Source organism: Vipera berus, assembly GCF_964194415.1.
Source record: "Vipera berus genome assembly, chromosome: 9".
Taxonomy (NCBI): Eukaryota; Metazoa; Chordata; class Lepidosauria; order Squamata; family Viperidae; genus Vipera; species Vipera berus.
This window is the reverse complement of record NC_138212.1, coordinates 10,277,845-10,294,920: the sequence shown is the minus strand read 5'-3', so window position 1 is coordinate 10,294,920 and position 17,076 is coordinate 10,277,845. Positions and strand designations below refer to the sequence as shown.

The following is a 17,076-nucleotide window of genomic DNA, read 5'->3' as shown; positions in this document are numbered from 1 at the left end:
TTTTTATATTTTGGTCTTTTTATCCCATTGAGCTGATTGCAAAGAACACTTCATCCATGACAACAATCTAATAAAAGTCAAACCATTCAGGATGAAGAGATAAAATAAAACCCCATGAAAGCTTAAGAAAAGTGTAGCAAGCAATACAAAAGATTTCCGTCAAGTTCATAGAGTAATCTTCTTGACAGCTTATGGGATCCATTTTTAAAATGTTCTCCAGTCAGGACTGTGTGATTTGCCTTAAAAGCAGCTGTGTGCAAATCCATTTCCACTGTGTAAGACTATAAAATAAGGGTATTCTTTGGTGGAATAATATTATTTAGCTCCATTTTCTTTCTTTCTTTCTTTCTTTCTTTCTTTCTTTCTTTCTTTCTTTCTTTCTTTCTTTCTTTCTTTCTTTCTTTCTTTCTTTCTCTCTCTTTCTTTTTCTTTTTCTTCCTTCCTTCTTCCTCCCTCCCTTTCTTTCTTTCTTTCTTTCTTCCTTCCTTCCTTCCTTCCTTCCTTCCTTCCTTCCTTCCTTCCTTTCTTCTTCCTTCCTTCCTTCCTTCCTTCCTTCCTTCCTTCCTTCCTTCCTTCCTTCCTTCCTTCCTTCCTTCCTTCCTTCCTTCCTTCCTCTCTCTCTCTCTCTCTTTTTCTTTTTCTTTTCCTTCCTTCCTTCCTTCCTTCCTTCCTTCCTTCCTTCCTTCCTTCCTTCCTTCCTTCCTTCCTTCTCCCTTCCTCCCTCCTTTTCTTTCTTTCTTTCTTTCTTTCTTTCTTTCTTTCTTTCTTTCTTTCTTTCTTTCTTTCTTTCTTTCTTTCTTTCTTTCTTTCTTTTCTTTTCTTTTCTTTTCTTTTAAAAGCAATAACAAGAATTAAGTTTGAGAGACACTGTTCTCGCTGCTAGGACCCAAAAAAGTTTCACCATTATAGATATTCACGTAACTCATTGCAGCAGACAGTTACAGTTATGGTTTACTGTTCTGTTTCAGAACGTGGTTCTAAATCCTGATCTCATTGTAACTAGGCTGCATAAAGGTAGAACAGATGTACCCCTTTATTTAATGCACTAAGTTCTTGGATTTGGGAATTGTCTATGGATTGTTAAGATACCAGATATATTGTGCAAGTGTCTCCCCCAGCACAATATAGCACAGCCACATAATTTTTGGTCGATACTTGTACATGATAATGTACATGATTTGCAGCTCAGCTTCTGTCTTTGCCACCTACTGGTACATGTTTGCATTGTCTTACTTCTTGACTGTATAGTTTTTCCTTGCCGTTGCTTACGGTTTGAATGTACTCTCTGCCCACTCTTGAATCAGCAGAAAATAAGACTGACCTGAAATTTGCCATTTGTGCGGCTGATGCCTGTCCTGCCATTGTTACCTGTCAATGCAATCACTAGACTTATTTCCTTCCTTCCCTGTTTCGACACATCTTCAAATTATTTTTGTCCAGTCTCAGAATAATGGGGGAAATACTACTTTCATACTGGTGGAGATGTGGACAGCTTAAGTCTAGCTGGCTTGGAGATTTGGGACAAGATGAACGACACAGGGACAGGGCAAGGAAAATAATTGCCAGTATTATTAATATCACATAGTATCGCGGTTAAGTGGAAGTCGGGAAAGCCTCCTTTTGGTGGTGGTGTTAGTCGCTAAATTGTGTCTGACTACTTACGACCCCATGGACCACAGCATACCAGCCCCCCATCCTCCATTGTCTCCCAGAGTTTGCCCAAATTCATCTTAATTGCATTGATGACACTATCTAACCATCACATCTTCTAATGTCCCTTTCAATCTTTCCCAACACCAGAGGTTTTTTTTCCCCCCAATGAGTCCTCTCTTTTCATTAGGTGGCCAAAGTATTTGAGCTTCAGCATCAAAAGAATAGTCAGGGTTGATTTCCTTTAGGATTAACTGATTTGATCTCCTTGCAGTCCATGGGACTTCCAAGAGTCCTCTCCAATACCACAACTTGAAAGTATCAATCCTTCAGTGCTCAGTCGTCTTTATGGCCCAGCTCTCACAGCCATACATTACTACTGGGAAAACCATAGCTTTGACTATCCAGCCTTTTGTCAGCAAGGTGGTGTCTCTGCTTTTTAACATACTGTGTAGGGTCGCCGTAGCTTCCCTCCCAAAGAGTAAGCAACCTTTAATTTCATGGCTGCAGTTGCCATCTGCAGCGATCTTGGAGCCAGGAAAGGCTCTTAGTACTACCAAAATATTAAAAGGCAGGGGAGAGCAAGTAAGTTGATCAGGGGTGTCCAAAGGGTATAATCAGAAAAGTCAAGATGGTGATCACAAGGGTTGGATTGAAACTGTGTGATAGCAATAGCACTTAGGCTGGTATACTCCTTCAAGTGCTTTACAGCTCTCTTTAAGGGGTTTACAGAGTCGTCCTATTGCCCCCAACAGTCTGGCTCCTCATTTTACCGGCCTTGGAAGGATGGAAGGCTGCATCAACCTTCAACCGGTCAGGATCGAACTGTGGGCAGTCAGCAGAATTAGCCTGCAATACTGTATTCTGACCACTGAGCCACCACTGCTTTTATGTGAGAGGCATAAAGAAAAGGCAGAGCTTTAATTGTGCCATTGTGGGCGACATTTGGACTTTCTGATCATACCCGGTGGACCCCCGTGCATCTCAGAAAAACATTCTGAAAACAGATTGCCTTCTATAGGTGAAAGGAGGATAAAGATGTTCAGATCAACCTGCTGCCAAGAAAGCTTTCAAGAAAAATGGACCATTTATTTGCCAAACTCTACTTTCTTCATCTGAGTGAGTTCAGATGAAAAGAACTGAGTTTGAATCTCATTTTTAGCCACTCAACTTCCTGGCTATGTTTAGATGAACTCCTTACAAGCCAACAACAGCTTAGCCTTGGATATCTCCTGAATCCAGCCAATTAAGAGCTAATTAAGAGCTTATTAAGCTAATTAAGAGCTTAGTGTGCTGTATATCAGTCCCAGAAAACTTAGAGCTATTGATTTAACCTGGCCCGGTTTACTATTGGTAAGTGTAGCTATATAAGCACAGTCATTGTTTTTTCTTTTCTTTTTTTTTAAGTCACAGACTTTCAACCTAGTTTATTTCAGAGGGGCTTTGTATATTGTTAAAAGGATGAAGTTTATTTATAGATTGTTTGCAGAGCTGACGAGCATAGCCAGGATTATTATGTAAGTGTGGAAATACACACACTCATAGGCATGCATACATACCAGAAAATGGAGTAATCTGGATTGCTGGCCATAAATACTTTAGGTCACTTATCTGCTAAAGTATAAAGTGTTTCCCACCCTTTTTCAATATTTAGATCGGGGAGGTTTCCACAACTAGCAGCAACCTACAATAGCTTGTCAATCTTCAAAGCCAGCTTCCTTCTCCTCTCCCTTTTGCAGCGAAAGGATTTCAAAATGAAGTCATTGAGTCGTCCTGTCCCATTCCCTCCCACCACCACATGTAAATGATCTCTCCCAGCCTCACCTACCTGCGCCTGCATTGCACCTGCCTGACTCAGCTTGCCCCTAAAAGGCTTGCTGTCTCTTGTAGGGAGGGATTACGTATTGTTAACTGAATCCCTTTACAGGTTTTCAATAACCTTCTTCTCATTTCCCACCTCTCTTTCTGATTCTTTAGCACCTCCCAAGAACCGATAATCAAGAATGTTTTTCCAAGTAAGGCACTTATCTGGAGGAATCTGGCCCCTTTCCCACCCCCACCACCCTGCCCCTTGATTAAAAAAAATGTGAAATTGTCTTGCCCAGATTAGCAGACCCTTGTCTTGCAGCACGTTCCATGTTTGGATCACCGTATCCTTCAGCATAAGGATAAGGATGGATCAGCATAAACCAGGGGTGTCAAACTCAATTTCATTGAGGGCCGCATCAGCATTGCGGTTGCCCTCAGGGGGCTGGGTGGGTATGGCCTGAGCGGGCGTGGCCTACTGGGTGGGCGTGGCTAAAGTGCGTATGGCCTACTGGGTGGGCATGGCCAGCTCTACATTGTTCGCATCAAGGGTGCCTATGGGGGCCTGGGCAGGAGTGGGACAGATCTGAGGGTCTCTGGCAGGAGGAGGGTCTCTGGGCCAGGGCCAAGGCAGTGGGGGCCGTTCCCTCACTGTTTCCAGGATGGCTTCGTGGGCCGCATGAAACCACTTCGTGGGCCGGATCTGGCCCCCGGGCCTTGTGTTTGACATGTCTGGCATAAACCATCTTGGTACTGTTGAAGCATGAAAGAGGTGACAGCCTACTACATGTGGAGACCCCATGCAAGCCAGCTCTCTAGTTATTTTGGCAACCTAGGCAAAGCCATATTCGGGTGCTCCCCTTTGGTTTGGCTCATTTTCTGATTTTTGTTAAGAATTTCAACGTGGTGTCCTCTTGTTTCTTTGTTCCTTCAGGTTTTTTGAGTTTACAGATTACAGATTTTTGAAGTTACAGATTTTCAGCCCTGGACAGTTTTTTTTCTCAGACATTTTCATCCTATATACACAGTAAATAATTGTAATGACATCAGCACCCATGGTTATTGTACGACAAGAATCCTGCAAAATTCTAACCTTGAAGCAGGTGAACTGGTTCATGCAATGTGCTGTTACTGCTGCTTTGCTTTTCTATAGTGTTTTTCAGAGGTATTTTGGTGCCCCATAAAATGTGTTGCTTTGGTACATACTCTGCCTTAGCCTAGAGCTGGCCCTAAGCACCATGTGGGCATATATGGGCAACTCAGAAGAGATGGCATGGTTCTAAGCTGCCATTGTATTGCCTGGAAAACTTTATAGTAATTACCCACCACAGTTGCCTCCCCCTTCATAATTCCCAGCTGCCATGGAGAGGACAAATTGAGGATGATTGGAATTGCAGTGCAATTTATCGAGATGGTCCTTGGTTGGGAAAAGCAAGTGAAGTTTATTGGCCTATCCATTTAGGAGATCTCAGTTCAGATCCCCGTTTGGCACATTCTCATCTTCCTCTTCCTCTTCGAATTGCTGTGAGGATCTAAAAGGGATCAAATTGATCAATGTTCATGAAAAATCCTTATCAATACAGTTGATTTTGGTTTTGCTTTGCTTAAATATAAGGAAAAAAACCTCCTTAATAGTAAGATTCACAAAAGAGTGAAACACTGTACTTATGAACGTTGAGGGTTCTCCATCTCTGGAGTACAGCCACCATTCAAACACAGTTCGATTTATTTTCCTGTATTTTCAGAGGATTGATCCTGGTGGATCCTCCCAACCCTTGAATTCTATGCCCCAGTGAAATAAGGTCCAAGATCAGGGATAGGATCCACGTTTAAACACCAGGGACTGTGCCTGAAGCATAGTGGACAGCAGCAATTATGAATGAGTGAGCTGAGTAAGGCTGATCATGAAATATGAAGCGGGATTAGATTTGAAGGACATGAATGGGAGACCACCAGTGAACCTTGGGCTGATGGACTTGACTGACAAGTTGAAGAAAGGTCCTGGCAGAAGGTGACCAGAAACTATTTCTGTATTGTTGCAAACAAAGCTCTATGGATATATTCATGGATCACCAGAAGTTTTATGTTTTTATAACCACTTAGTAAGGGATTGACCCTACTTCAACCTTCCCCAAAGCCAAGATTGTCACTCTGATAGCATTTTGGTAATACCTACAATAAGTGTGCCATAAAGACCACTTTCTGATTTACGTCAATGCTTTAAGTATATATTTCAACCCTTTTGAAACCCCACCATTCTACTAATGGAACTGCGCTAGATTTTCTTCCACAACAGTGTGATCCTCACAAAAATGTTGTGTAGTGTGGAATAAGTGAAAAGGATGTCTTTCCTAGGCTGCTTCCACCCAATTCTTTTATTCAGACTAATTAACAATCAAGGGGTTGCATTCACACAGCATACTAAACTTGCTTAGGGTCAACCTTGCTTTGATCGTCATATCACATTGCCTTCACTCAATTAATGAAACGAAGAGGCTGTGTAACTACAGCTTTAGGAACAGTTTTAGGAACATCAAGCATAAGATGAAAGGTTTCACTCTTCTTAAGTTATCTTGGCATTTTTCTCTCCCACTTTCGAACCAAGACTCTACAGTTATTTGTTTGGGGAATTATAAGAATGTTTTTAAAATAAATGTATGCATGCGATGTTTTCAATATTTAAAACCATGTAACAACATGGTTTTAAATATTGAAAACATCGCATGCATACATGGTTGTAAGTAGTAATCTTAGCTTGGCAGAACTCTTGGGAGTCCTCCATTATGTGTAACTGGGGTCCTTTCACTGATTGTGCTGGGGCTGGAACCTAGGATCTTCTGGCTCAGGGGTCTTCAAACTTGACCCTTTTATGACTTGTGGACTTCAACTCCCAGAATTCCTCAGCCAGGCTGAGGATGCATTTTAACACTGACTTGTAATTTTATTTGTTGACCAAATCCAAGGTAGACCATAGATAATTGTCTTTCATGATAAATGCTGGAGTAATCAACTTGGTGGTTGCCCAACTGAGACAAAGCCCAGAGAAATCTTGCATCACTTTACATTTTTCTTAGAAGCCTTTGTGAGACATGTATGCAATGGGTGTGCCTAACTCTTTTTTGGGTGTCTTTCTGATTTTCTAATGTAAATTGCTCATGTCATCCCCTTCCCTCAAGATCTGTCACTTACCCAATAGAGATTTCATCTTCTCTACCCTTTGAGATTTCAGACCAAAAAGATGACTGGCATTTTGCAAAGGTCTTTCTCTCTCTGGCACCCTTCCCTGACCCACAAACCTCTTATCATGGTTACTATAAAGGCAGTGGCTTTGTGGAATGCTGGATCCTCGAGCTTGACCCTGTGTGGGGGCAAACGGGAAGTGTTGGGTGAGATCACATCCTTTGGCTGAATGGTGCACGGTTTGCAAATGATGCAACAACAAAAACAACAACGGTGGGATTTCTGATGGCAGGCCGGCCTTCATGCACTGAAAACTTCACAGATAAGAGCTGGTAAGTGCTTAAAAGTGTGGAACAGTCAATGTGATTTAACAAAATAGTCATGGGGAGAATCTAAATGTGATATGAGCAAGTTGTGAATTTGGTTTAAGCTTGCAAATAGAAGCAGAACGCACACAGGAGAACATACATGCATGGCTCAAACTTCATTAAGCATTTCATTCAGCAACCCTGGTACTGTTTATCAGCCTACCTTGACAGGCAGTGCTGGGTGAAACAGAAAGGAGACAGGAGTATGCTTATCATCTCAAGGACTTTGAGGAGGTGCTAGGCCCTCATAGGACCTTCAGAATTTAGATAATTTCAAGAGATGAGGCTGCCCCCTGGGGACCATACCTGGTAGGACATTAGACCCTATGGATGGATTTCCTGCTTAAATTTATCTTCAAAATGGTAGGTGCTTTTTTTCCCTTAGAACATTTACGGTAATCTCCAAACACTAAATGCTGAGATATTCATGGGAGAAAATGGAAGATGGCACCCTTTTAGCCTTCCTTCCCTCCTTCCCTCCCTCCCTCCCTCCCTCCCTCCCTCCCTCCCTCCCTCCCTCCCTTCCTTCCTTCCTTCCTTCCTTCCTTCCTTCCTTCCTTCCTTCCTTCCTTCCTTCCTTCCTTCCTTCCTTCCTTCCTTCCTTCCTTCCTTCCTTCCTTCCTTCCTTCCTTCCAAAAGGTGTGTACAACCTATATAAGCACAGGCATGGTGTATGTCAATTTGTGGAGTTCATTGCTAGGAAGAGAGAAAACGAGGTTGCTTGATTTGTGGTTCTCTGCACTCAGACAACTGGGTTCAATGAGTAAACTATGGTTAGAGAAACCGTTAGAGGGCTGAAAGAATACAAAGCACCCAAGCTGAATTCTGGTGCAGGAAGGGGGCATCTTGCCAACCGTCACCCACTCATGGGATGCGAGCTTGCCTTCCCCCCCCCCCCTCCAACCCTAATTCATGCCTTTCAAACCCAACTCTGAATGAAACCCCCATTCCTCCAGTCGGCAGGGCTAACTAAGGAGGATGGGACTGTGCTCCAGATCCAAGCAACGAGTCAGCCAGGGCGGAGATCGCTGATTTCCCTCTATTATAGCTTCGGCGTCCGGCCACCTCCAACCTTCGGGTCGCTTCTTGTATGAATCCGAAGTTATCCCGGAGGGGGGGGGAGAGACAGACGAACGTCTGAATGCTGCGGGAACAGGCGCAACCTGATCCGCCAGGCAAGGCAGCGGCGGCAGAGCGACGGGACGATTGGTTGGCTCGGTGCCCCCTTGGCTCGCCACCCGAAGGGCGCCCCCGTCCCACGCCGGGAGGGCGAGGTGAGAGGCGGGCCCACGGGCGCCTGTGACGCGCCGCCGGCAGGATTATAAAACACCTGCAGCGGAGCCCTGGGACCTCAGAAGCGTCTCTGGGCGGCTGTGGGGAGGGAAAGGGGCAGCAAATTGGCCTTACCTTAATCCAGGTAGCCACAATGGTAAACAATCTGTCCTGTTTCTTTTCTTTTGCAGTCGCCCTCTGTGTCCTGCAGCCAGAAGGTGAGAGAACCGTCAGGATTTTTATTTTTATTTTTTTTAAAAAAAGGATAACTATTTCGGGGCTCTCTTTGTGCCTGTTTTAAATCCTGCTGTTATTATTATTATTGTTTTTTTTTAAAAAATATGCATTTTGCTTGGGAAGGAGCCATAGCTTTTGACCACCACCCCCCCCCCCTCCTCCTTGTCAGCCAGATGCTAACCACCTTCTCCATCCTCCAATGAGCAGCAGGACCAAACTTGGCTTTTAGGGGACTGCAGGCTGGAGGAAGCAAGCTCTAGTGAAGCTTGGTTTTGCAGGGATGCAGGCTCCTCCGATTTTACTCTTAGCATAAATCCCAGTGATTAACCCCCCCCTCCCTCTCCTGGTTTGCTATTTTTGAGAAGAAGAAAAAAGACTTCCTTTTTTTTAAATCTTCTCAAAGCAAGGATAATACAAAAATAAAAATAAAGGCTCATTCCTTTTGACATACTCATAGCTTGCCCACGCTTTAGGCGATTGTGACTAAATTTAGAAAGGAAAGAAGCCAAAGACATAACCATTACCGGCTCCCACTTGGGGGTGTTGATTTCACTTGCTAATGAATCCACCTCTCTACTGATAAACGTGAGGCTCTTTGCGAACACGGGTCAAAGTGTACACCTACGTGAGATATCCAGTATCATTTTCGGCTTCTGGTTTCTTGCTGAGCAATGCCAAAGAGCCGTGGGGTCCGTAAACACCCTGAGTAAATAAAAGAACACCACATTTATGATCTTGCAATCTCGGGCATTAACTAAGGCTGTGGCTGCTACAAAACTGTTAAGCTGGAAAACTAGGGGGCAGGCTAATCACTCTGTTTACATACCAAGATGCGTTCCTGGCTCTTCCCAGCCAGAGCTGCTGTGACTGATTCATCTTCTCTGCTCTTTCCTTTCCTCTGGACGTACAAACAGGCCAGGCGACAGCAGAATCCCACCTCCTGGGAAACAACAGTCGGCACCAGAGGACCAAGAGATGTTCTTGTACCAGCTGGATGGACAAGGAGTGCATCTATTTCTGCCATCTTGGTATCATCTGGATCAATACACCAAGGTAAGTGAAGCTCTTAGGTTTTTGAAAATGGGTGCAGGGTCCCAGGGCTTGGTATAGCAAAAGTCCACCTTGTCATGCAGCAAATTTGAGTTCCAGTCTCCAGCATAGCTAGGTCCAGGAAACACACATCTCTGAGCCGTGGTGGCACAGTGGTTATAATGCAGTACTGTCTGATTACACAGTGATCGGTGAAAATATAAATGCTTCAAAGGGTTGTTTGTTGTTTGTTAGGAAGTTAAGGCTGAATTAGCCTCAGATGCATACAATGATCAAGAAGGTGTTGGCTGGTTGCACAAAATAGCAAGACCCCAACAGTTCCCCCAACAGTCTCTCTTGAGCTGCTTAGGATCCAAGCCAAACAGACTGCACTTGCTTAGGTGTGGTTCTAATTATGCCTGCTAACCTGCGGTCTTGAGTAACAATCCAGTGAGGAAGGTGCATGTCATTTTCTCCAGTTTTATTTTTTTACTTTTAAGAAGGGGAAAGGCTGGGGGGTGGAAAGAGACTAACAGACCCTGCAGGTCACCTGAAGCTGCAACGTTTATCAGAGTTTATTGGTTTCTTTTTAAACAAATGAGCTTCTTAAAGTCCAGATTGGTCAATATGAAAAGGTAGCACAGGGCAGCAGGGAATACAGTTAGTCCTCAGCGTACAACCCTGCTTGACTCTAGACTTACAGCCAGAAGTGGTTGCAGTCATTAAGCAGGTGAATGCTGGGATGCTGTGACAGTGGTAAGTGCAAAGACTGGTTGCAAGTCATTTTCCCCCCCAGTGCCATTGTAAATTCAAATGGTTGTGAGTTGAGGACTGCCTGTATGAGAGGAATCCAACTGGATCAGATCCAGGGCCCTTTGAGCCAAGCGTCCTGTTCCTATCCTGATCAGTTAGATGCTGATGGAAGCCCATAAAAAGAACTTAAGGGAACCTGCTGCTTCAGACTTATGGACACCACCTCTGGTTTTGGAAATAATCCCCCATCCAGACACCCTTGTGCATCATTGATAGCTTTATCCTCCAGAAATTTGCCTGGAGAACTTTAAGCTATGTAACTTGGTAGACATCATAGGAGCAGAGAAAGCAACTTTTTGTCCACTCCGACAATCGGGTCCTCCAACCCAAGATTGTTCATTGGACTGATCACAGCTACTTCAGAAAATGCCACTGATTGAAACTGTGACCTTATGCATGAAGAACAACAAGTCAACCATTGTTCCATAGCCCTGCCCTTTAGTTATGCTTGGGTCTCATTAAAATTAACTGTGCTTAAAGTAATTGTTTTTTCATATGAATTCCAGAGATACCCCACGTATATAACCTAATCTGGATTAGCAATGCTGTGTCCTCCTGCTCCTGTTAATCCCACGTAACATGGCCATGGATCAGGGATGATAGGAGCTGTAGTCCAACTGCCTTTGGAGAGACATCCATCCTTGGTCTAGGTCCAAGCATCCAGTGCCAGGGAAATTGCATTGGGTTTTCTGTCCTAATGTGAGATGAGGATTTATTTGCCAAGCCACAAACCACAATTTGCAAATCTCTTCAGCAGAGATTCTAAATCAGATTATTCAAGGCCAACTGAATACCCCCATGGCTTAGCGTATCTGGAGCAAGGAGATTGTTCTCTCTCATAGTGACCACAGAGATGTCTAGCTGTTGTTCAATTTCCTTGGCTACTGACCAAACCTATATCATAAATGTCTTTCCAACCAATCACGGAGATTAACTTGACTGTTGCTTTCTTCTTTCACAATCAGCCACTCTGTACCTTATGGGCTAGGAAGTCCTAAAGCACGAAAGAAGAGGTCCCTCCCCAGATGTGAGTGCTCACATGTCAAGGACACCATCTGTGCAACTTTCTGTCGTGGCAACCCTCAGTAAGTAGTATAAAAAGCAAGAGTATATCCCTAATCCTAACCCTGATATATACAACAAAGGTTCTTGGGAGATTGATAGAGGGAACGCTATACAGGATGGAAATTTCCTTGAATCAGCCTACGATTAAATTTTCTCACTTCAGCAAGTATCTCAATTTATTTGCCCATTATGCCAAACATCCCAAAATACTTAGAGACATCAGACCAAGTTGAATATAGAAGAGCTACTTTCAATAGGCTTATTTGGCAAAGGCATAGTCATAGTCCAGTCCAGGGTTCAAAGTTTGCAAATTCTACACTAGGAATCAAAGTGCACAGGATTAAACCACTAAGACAATGTTATTTTGAAGCAAAGTAAATCCAGGTATGGACAGATATACACCGAGAGGCTAGCAGGAAAGCTATTCCAACATTGCAGTGTTTTCGGGAGACTAAAGTATTGAGAGCTCCCATCCTTCATGCAGGTATAGTTGGGGCTGATCACTTATAACAGGCTACTTAGAGTAGTGACTTACTCTTGAGCAGACCCAGCTTTCCTAGGGTTCCTCCAAGCAAGTTAGCATCCTCCTATTTGGATTCCTATGTTGTAGCAGATGATAGCTGGGTGGACAAATGTCTATTTCATGATCAGAATCTAAAAGAATGGTCTCTGTTTCTGCCATGTCTCCACTGTTGGATGCTAAATCCCAGAATGGAATCTACATTGTTGATCAGCTATTGATCTCCTTACGAGAAGGCCATCCCAAAAAGCTATGAATAGAATAGAATAGAATAGAATAGAATAGAATAGAATAGAATAGAATAGAATAGAATAGAATAGAATAGAAGTAGAGTAGAGTAGAGTAGAGTAGAGTAGAGTAGAGTAGAGTAGAGTAGAGTAGAGTAGGAGTTGGAAGGGACCTTGGAGGTCTTCTAGTCCAGTCCCCTGCTCAAGCAGGAGAACCTATACCATCTCAGACAGGTGACTGTCCAGTCTCTTCTTAAAAATCTCCAGTGATGGAGCTCACAGTGGCTGAGTTTATACAACATTCTTAGCCAAAGCCAAATAAAGCCCATTGTAACTTATTGTGGTGTGGGAACATTGCCACTAGCAAAGCTGCCCCATGGAGGTCATTGTAGATACTTGGTGGAAACCACAAAAACATCACATTTATTATTATGTCATTTGCCCCCACATGCCTACTCTGTGGACTCCCATAGATTACACTGAAATTCCCTCCTATAAAAGACAATTTTAGAACAATTTTAGAACAATTTTAACCCAGAGGAGCTACTCTTTAGATTCTTTACAATAAGTGGAATGGCAATCTATTAAAAATGTCCTTTCATCTTTTTACTGTTATGATCATTAAACTGGATTCTTAGAAAATCTTGCATAAGTAAATTCAGTTATAAACTTTTCAAAGTATTGGATCCTTCCTCTGTTAAAAACATACATGCACACGTGTGCGCACATGCACACACACATGGGGAGAGGGAGGGATGGAGAGAGAGAGAGAAACAGACGAACAAAGAAAGGATGAGAAAGAGGAGAGAAAAACAAAGCTTTTAAAAAAGCAACTCAAATACATGTTTAAGAAATATTAATACCATCCCCCTTTCTCTTTATTTTGCCCTTCTCAGTATTTTCTCTTATGGGACTCACTTTGGCCTTGTTTTTCCAGAGATCCCCCGAAAATTCAGCTGCCCATGGATACAGGAATGTTGGCAAAGCTTCGTCAGAGCAGAAATACCAAGCTTGGCAAGTTGAACTCTGGAAAGTTTTCAGGTAAAAAGTCTACTTGTGAGTCTTTTAATACTTGTATTAAAAGATTTTGTAGTGATTCTGCTGCACATCCACTCACACTGGGCATGTCTGAAGTTCTGCAAAAAAACTTTGGAGTAGAGTTATAATAGTCACTGCTCACCTTCCTCTTGAAGTTTTGGAAATGGAGAACTCCTTTTGCTAATTCTCTGTCAGAAGTCCCTTTAGAAATCCTTCTAGAACTAAGGAGAAATTTTCTGACAGGGAGAACTATTAACCAGTGGAACAGCTTGCCTTCAGAAGTTGTGGGTGTTCCATCACTGGAGATTTTAAAGAAAAGATTGGACAGGCATTTGTCTGCAATGGTGTAGGGCAGGGGTAGGCAACCTTGGCTCTTTTATGACTCGTGGACTTCAACTCCCAGAATTCCTGAGCCAGCCGTGCTGAGGGGAAAGGGAGAGGTTTCCAAGCTGAGCCAGGCTGGCTCAGGAATTCTGGGAGTTGAAGTCCACGAGTCATAAAAGAGCCAAGGTAGCCTACCCCTGGCCTAGGCCTAGGTCACTTTATGACTCATGGACTTCAACTCCCAGAATTCCTGAGCCAGCCATGCTGAGGGGAAAGGGAGAGGTTTCCAAGCTGAGCCATGCTGGCTCAGGAATTCTGGGAGTTGAAGTCCACGAGTCATAAAAGAACCAAGGTTGCCTACCCCTGGTATAGGGTCTCCTGCTTGAGCAGGGTGTTGGATTAAAGACCACAGGTCCTTTTAGCCCTATGATTAGGTTATTTTCCCTCCAATCTAGAGTGTAGGGCCCTTCCGTACAGTGTTGAACTCCCATCTTTCAGCACAGGGTGGCCAACATGTAGTTCGTCAGGAGGCAGTAGGCTTCCTTACTTCCGACTTAAATCTGTCAGTTATTGAAAACTGATTTGTTCAGAATGAAGTGGTAAGGCATATTTTCAGGGGAGGGAGAGGCAGGTTTCACAGCAGGAAAGAACTATTTTCTCCAACTCTTTGCTTTCGGCCTTCAGTTGCGAGACTCAAAAGGAGAAAAGAGAATGAAGTTATGTAATGAATAATAAAGTGTCCCTTCCAATGCAGACATGGGAATCTCAGGGATTCATAAAGGTCATCCCAGATGAGCATTGACGCTCCTTTGCCCTCCGTTCCCAGAATAATTCAGAAGAACTAAGGAAGAGCATCAGCTGAGATAGATGTGAGAATGATACCTTCCAAAGGATTGCTATGACTAGCAAGGTTCAACATTTTTCCCATCCCCATTTTGATGATGCATTGAAGCCAAACTTGGTTTTCTGCTTTTAGGAGGAAGCAGCTCTAGTCAAGTTTGGCTTTGCAGGCTCCTCTGATACTACTCTTAGCACAAAACCCAATGACTAAAACCCCCTGCCTCTCCCTCTCCCTCCTCTGGGTTGCTATCTTTTTGGGGTGGGGGGAAAGACTTGGCTTTTGTTTGCAACCCTCTCAAAGGCAGAATAATACTTTTAAAAGGGCTCAGGTTTTTTGACATGCTTTGACCCACTTCTAGCTTGCCCCGCTTTGTGTGATTGTGACAGAAGTTAGAAAGGAAAAAAGCCAAACAGAGAACTATTATCCGACTCCCTCTAACCATGCTCTGACAGTTCTTGGGGGTGTCGATCTCATTTGCTAATGAATCCACCTCTCCAGCTAATGAAGCCATCTCTACTGGTAAACATGAGGCATTGGGAACACAGGCCAAACTAGTCTAGATGTTCAGTATCACTTTCGGCTTCTGCTTTCTTGCTGAGCCATGCCAAAGAGCCATGGGGCCCGTAAACATCCTGAGTGAATAACACTCAGAACACAACATTTATGATCTTGTAATCTCGGGCATTATCCAAGGCTGCTATAAAACTGTTAAGCTGGAAACCTAGGGGGCAGGCTAATCACTCTGTTTACATACCAAGATGCCTTCCTGGCTCTTCCCAGCCAGAGCTGCTGTGACTGATTCATCTTCTCTGCTCTTTCCTTTCCTCTGGACGTACAAACAGGCCAGGCAACGACAGAATCCCACCGCATAGCAATCAACAGTCAGCACCCGAGAACCAAGAGATGTTCTTGTGTCAGCTTGATGGACAAGGAGTGCCTCTATTTCTGCCATCAAAATATCAACTGGGGCAACATAGCAGGGTAAGTGAAGCTCTTAGGTTTTTGAAAAAGTTTGGAGGGTCCCTGAGTTTAGTATAGCAAAAGTCTGCCTTTTCATGCACAAAATTCAAGTTCCAATCTCTAGCATATCTAGGTTGAAACACATTTGTCTAAAACCTTGCAGTGGCTAGTGACTTCCTCTTGAGCAGATCCAGCTTTCATGGGGCTTCTCCGAGCAGGTTAGCACCCTCCCATTTGGATTTCTTTATTGTAATGGGTGGTAGGCTGTGTGGACATATATCTATTTCATGGTCAAAATCTACAAGAATGGTCTCTGTTTCTGCCAAGCCTCCATTGCTGGATCCTAGTTGTCAGAATGGAATCTATGTTGCTATTGTTCTCCTTCTGAGAAGGATCATCTCAATAAGCTATAAAGTTCACAATGGCTGGGTTCATACAGCATTTTCAGCTAAACTGAAATAAAGCCCATTATAACTTTGTTCACACACACCTGTATGTGAACTTTGCCACAAGCAACATGGGCCCATGGAAGTCATCATAGATACTTGGTAGAAACCACAAAAACATCACTTTTATTATTATGGCACCTGCCTCCTCATGCATTCTCTAGGACAGGGGTCTGCAACCTTGACAATTTTAAGACTTGTGGACTTCAGCTCCCATAGCTGGCTGAGGAATTCTGGGAGCTGAAGTCCACAAGTCTTAAAGTTGTCAAGGTTGCAGACCCCTGCTTTAGGATACCTGTGGATTACATGGAAATCTCCTTTTTAAAAACACAATAGGGTAGAATAGTTTGAACCCCGAAGGGCTATTCTTTATAATGTCTTCTTTAGGTCTCTTGATCAGGCACACACATACTCTCTGAGAATGATCGCTGTGGTAGTCCAAAACAGTGAAAAGTCTCCAGTCGCCTATTCCTACATTAATTTGTTGAACATTATACATATTTTTCTTGAGAAATCCAAATCACTAGTGTCATCGTGTCCTTTTAGACACCCAACTAGATCTTATGAAGAAAACACTTCTGTTGAAATATACAATATAATAACAATACAGTAACTGGAATGGCAATGTAGTAAAAAAATATCCTTTCATCTTTTTACCGTAATGATCATTAAACTGGGTTGTTAGAAGATCTTGCATAAGTGAATCCAGCTATAAACGTTTCTAAGAATTGGATCCTTTGTTAAACACACACACACACACACACACACACACACACACAAATATACAGACACACACATAGAGAGGAAGAGAAAGGAGAGAAAGCTTGCAGAGTGAAATCAAAGCTGTTAAAAAAGTAATTTAAATATTTAAGAAAAAATAATATCTTCTCTCTTTCTCTTTATTTTTCCATTCTCAGTACTCTTTCTTATGGGACTCACCTTGGCCTTTTTTTTTCCAGAAATCCCCCCAAAATTCAGCTGCTCAAGGACACAGGAATGTTGGCAAAGCTTCTTTCACAGCAGAAATCCCAAGCTTGACAAGTTGAAGTTCGGAAAGTTTTCAGGTAAAAGGTCTAGTTGTGAATTTTTTAATATTTGTATAGTGTAGGGATTTCACTGCATATCCAGTCACATTGGGCAAAGATGAAGATCTGCAAAATGCTTTGGACCAGAGTTTTAATCGTCATCGCTCACCCTCCTCTTGACATTTTGGAAATGGGGAACTCCTTTTGCTAGTTCTCTGTCAGAAATCCCTCTCTCTCCAATCTAGAGTGTAGGCCAGCTGAATATCTGTTTTAAC

General features: G+C 43.1%; 1 protein-coding gene across 1 annotated transcript; it reads left to right on the top strand.

Moving 5' to 3' along the window:
* Positions 1–8,137: 8,137 nt before the first annotated feature.
* LOC308672039 (endothelin-1-like) lies at positions 8,138–16,837 on the top strand. The gene is made up of 6 exons (XM_081334582.1): positions 8,138–8,494; positions 9,428–9,566; positions 11,321–11,440; positions 13,105–13,208; positions 15,213–15,351; positions 16,736–16,837. Exons 1-6 carry the CDS (start codon positions 8,431–8,433, stop codon positions 16,812–16,814), a joined length of 645 nt encoding a protein of 214 aa, XP_081190708.1. The 5' UTR covers positions 8,138–8,430; the 3' UTR covers positions 16,815–16,837.
* Positions 16,838–17,076: the final 239 nt, after the last annotated feature.

What these genes read in the sequence shown, in the direction of transcription:
- LOC308672039 (XM_081334582.1), top strand. Translation starts at nt 8,431, where the DNA reads ATGGTAAACAATCTGTCCTGTTTCTTTTCTTTTGCAGTCGCCCTCTGT. An exon ending in CTGTGTCCTGCAGCCAGAAG is followed by an intron (nt 8,495 to 9,427) that starts GTGAGAGAACCG and finishes ACGTACAAACAG; the next exon opens with GCCAGGCGACAGCAGAATCC. An exon ending in ATCTGGATCAATACACCAAG is followed by an intron (nt 9,567 to 11,320) that starts GTAAGTGAAGCT and finishes TTTCACAATCAG; the next exon opens with CCACTCTGTACCTTATGGGC.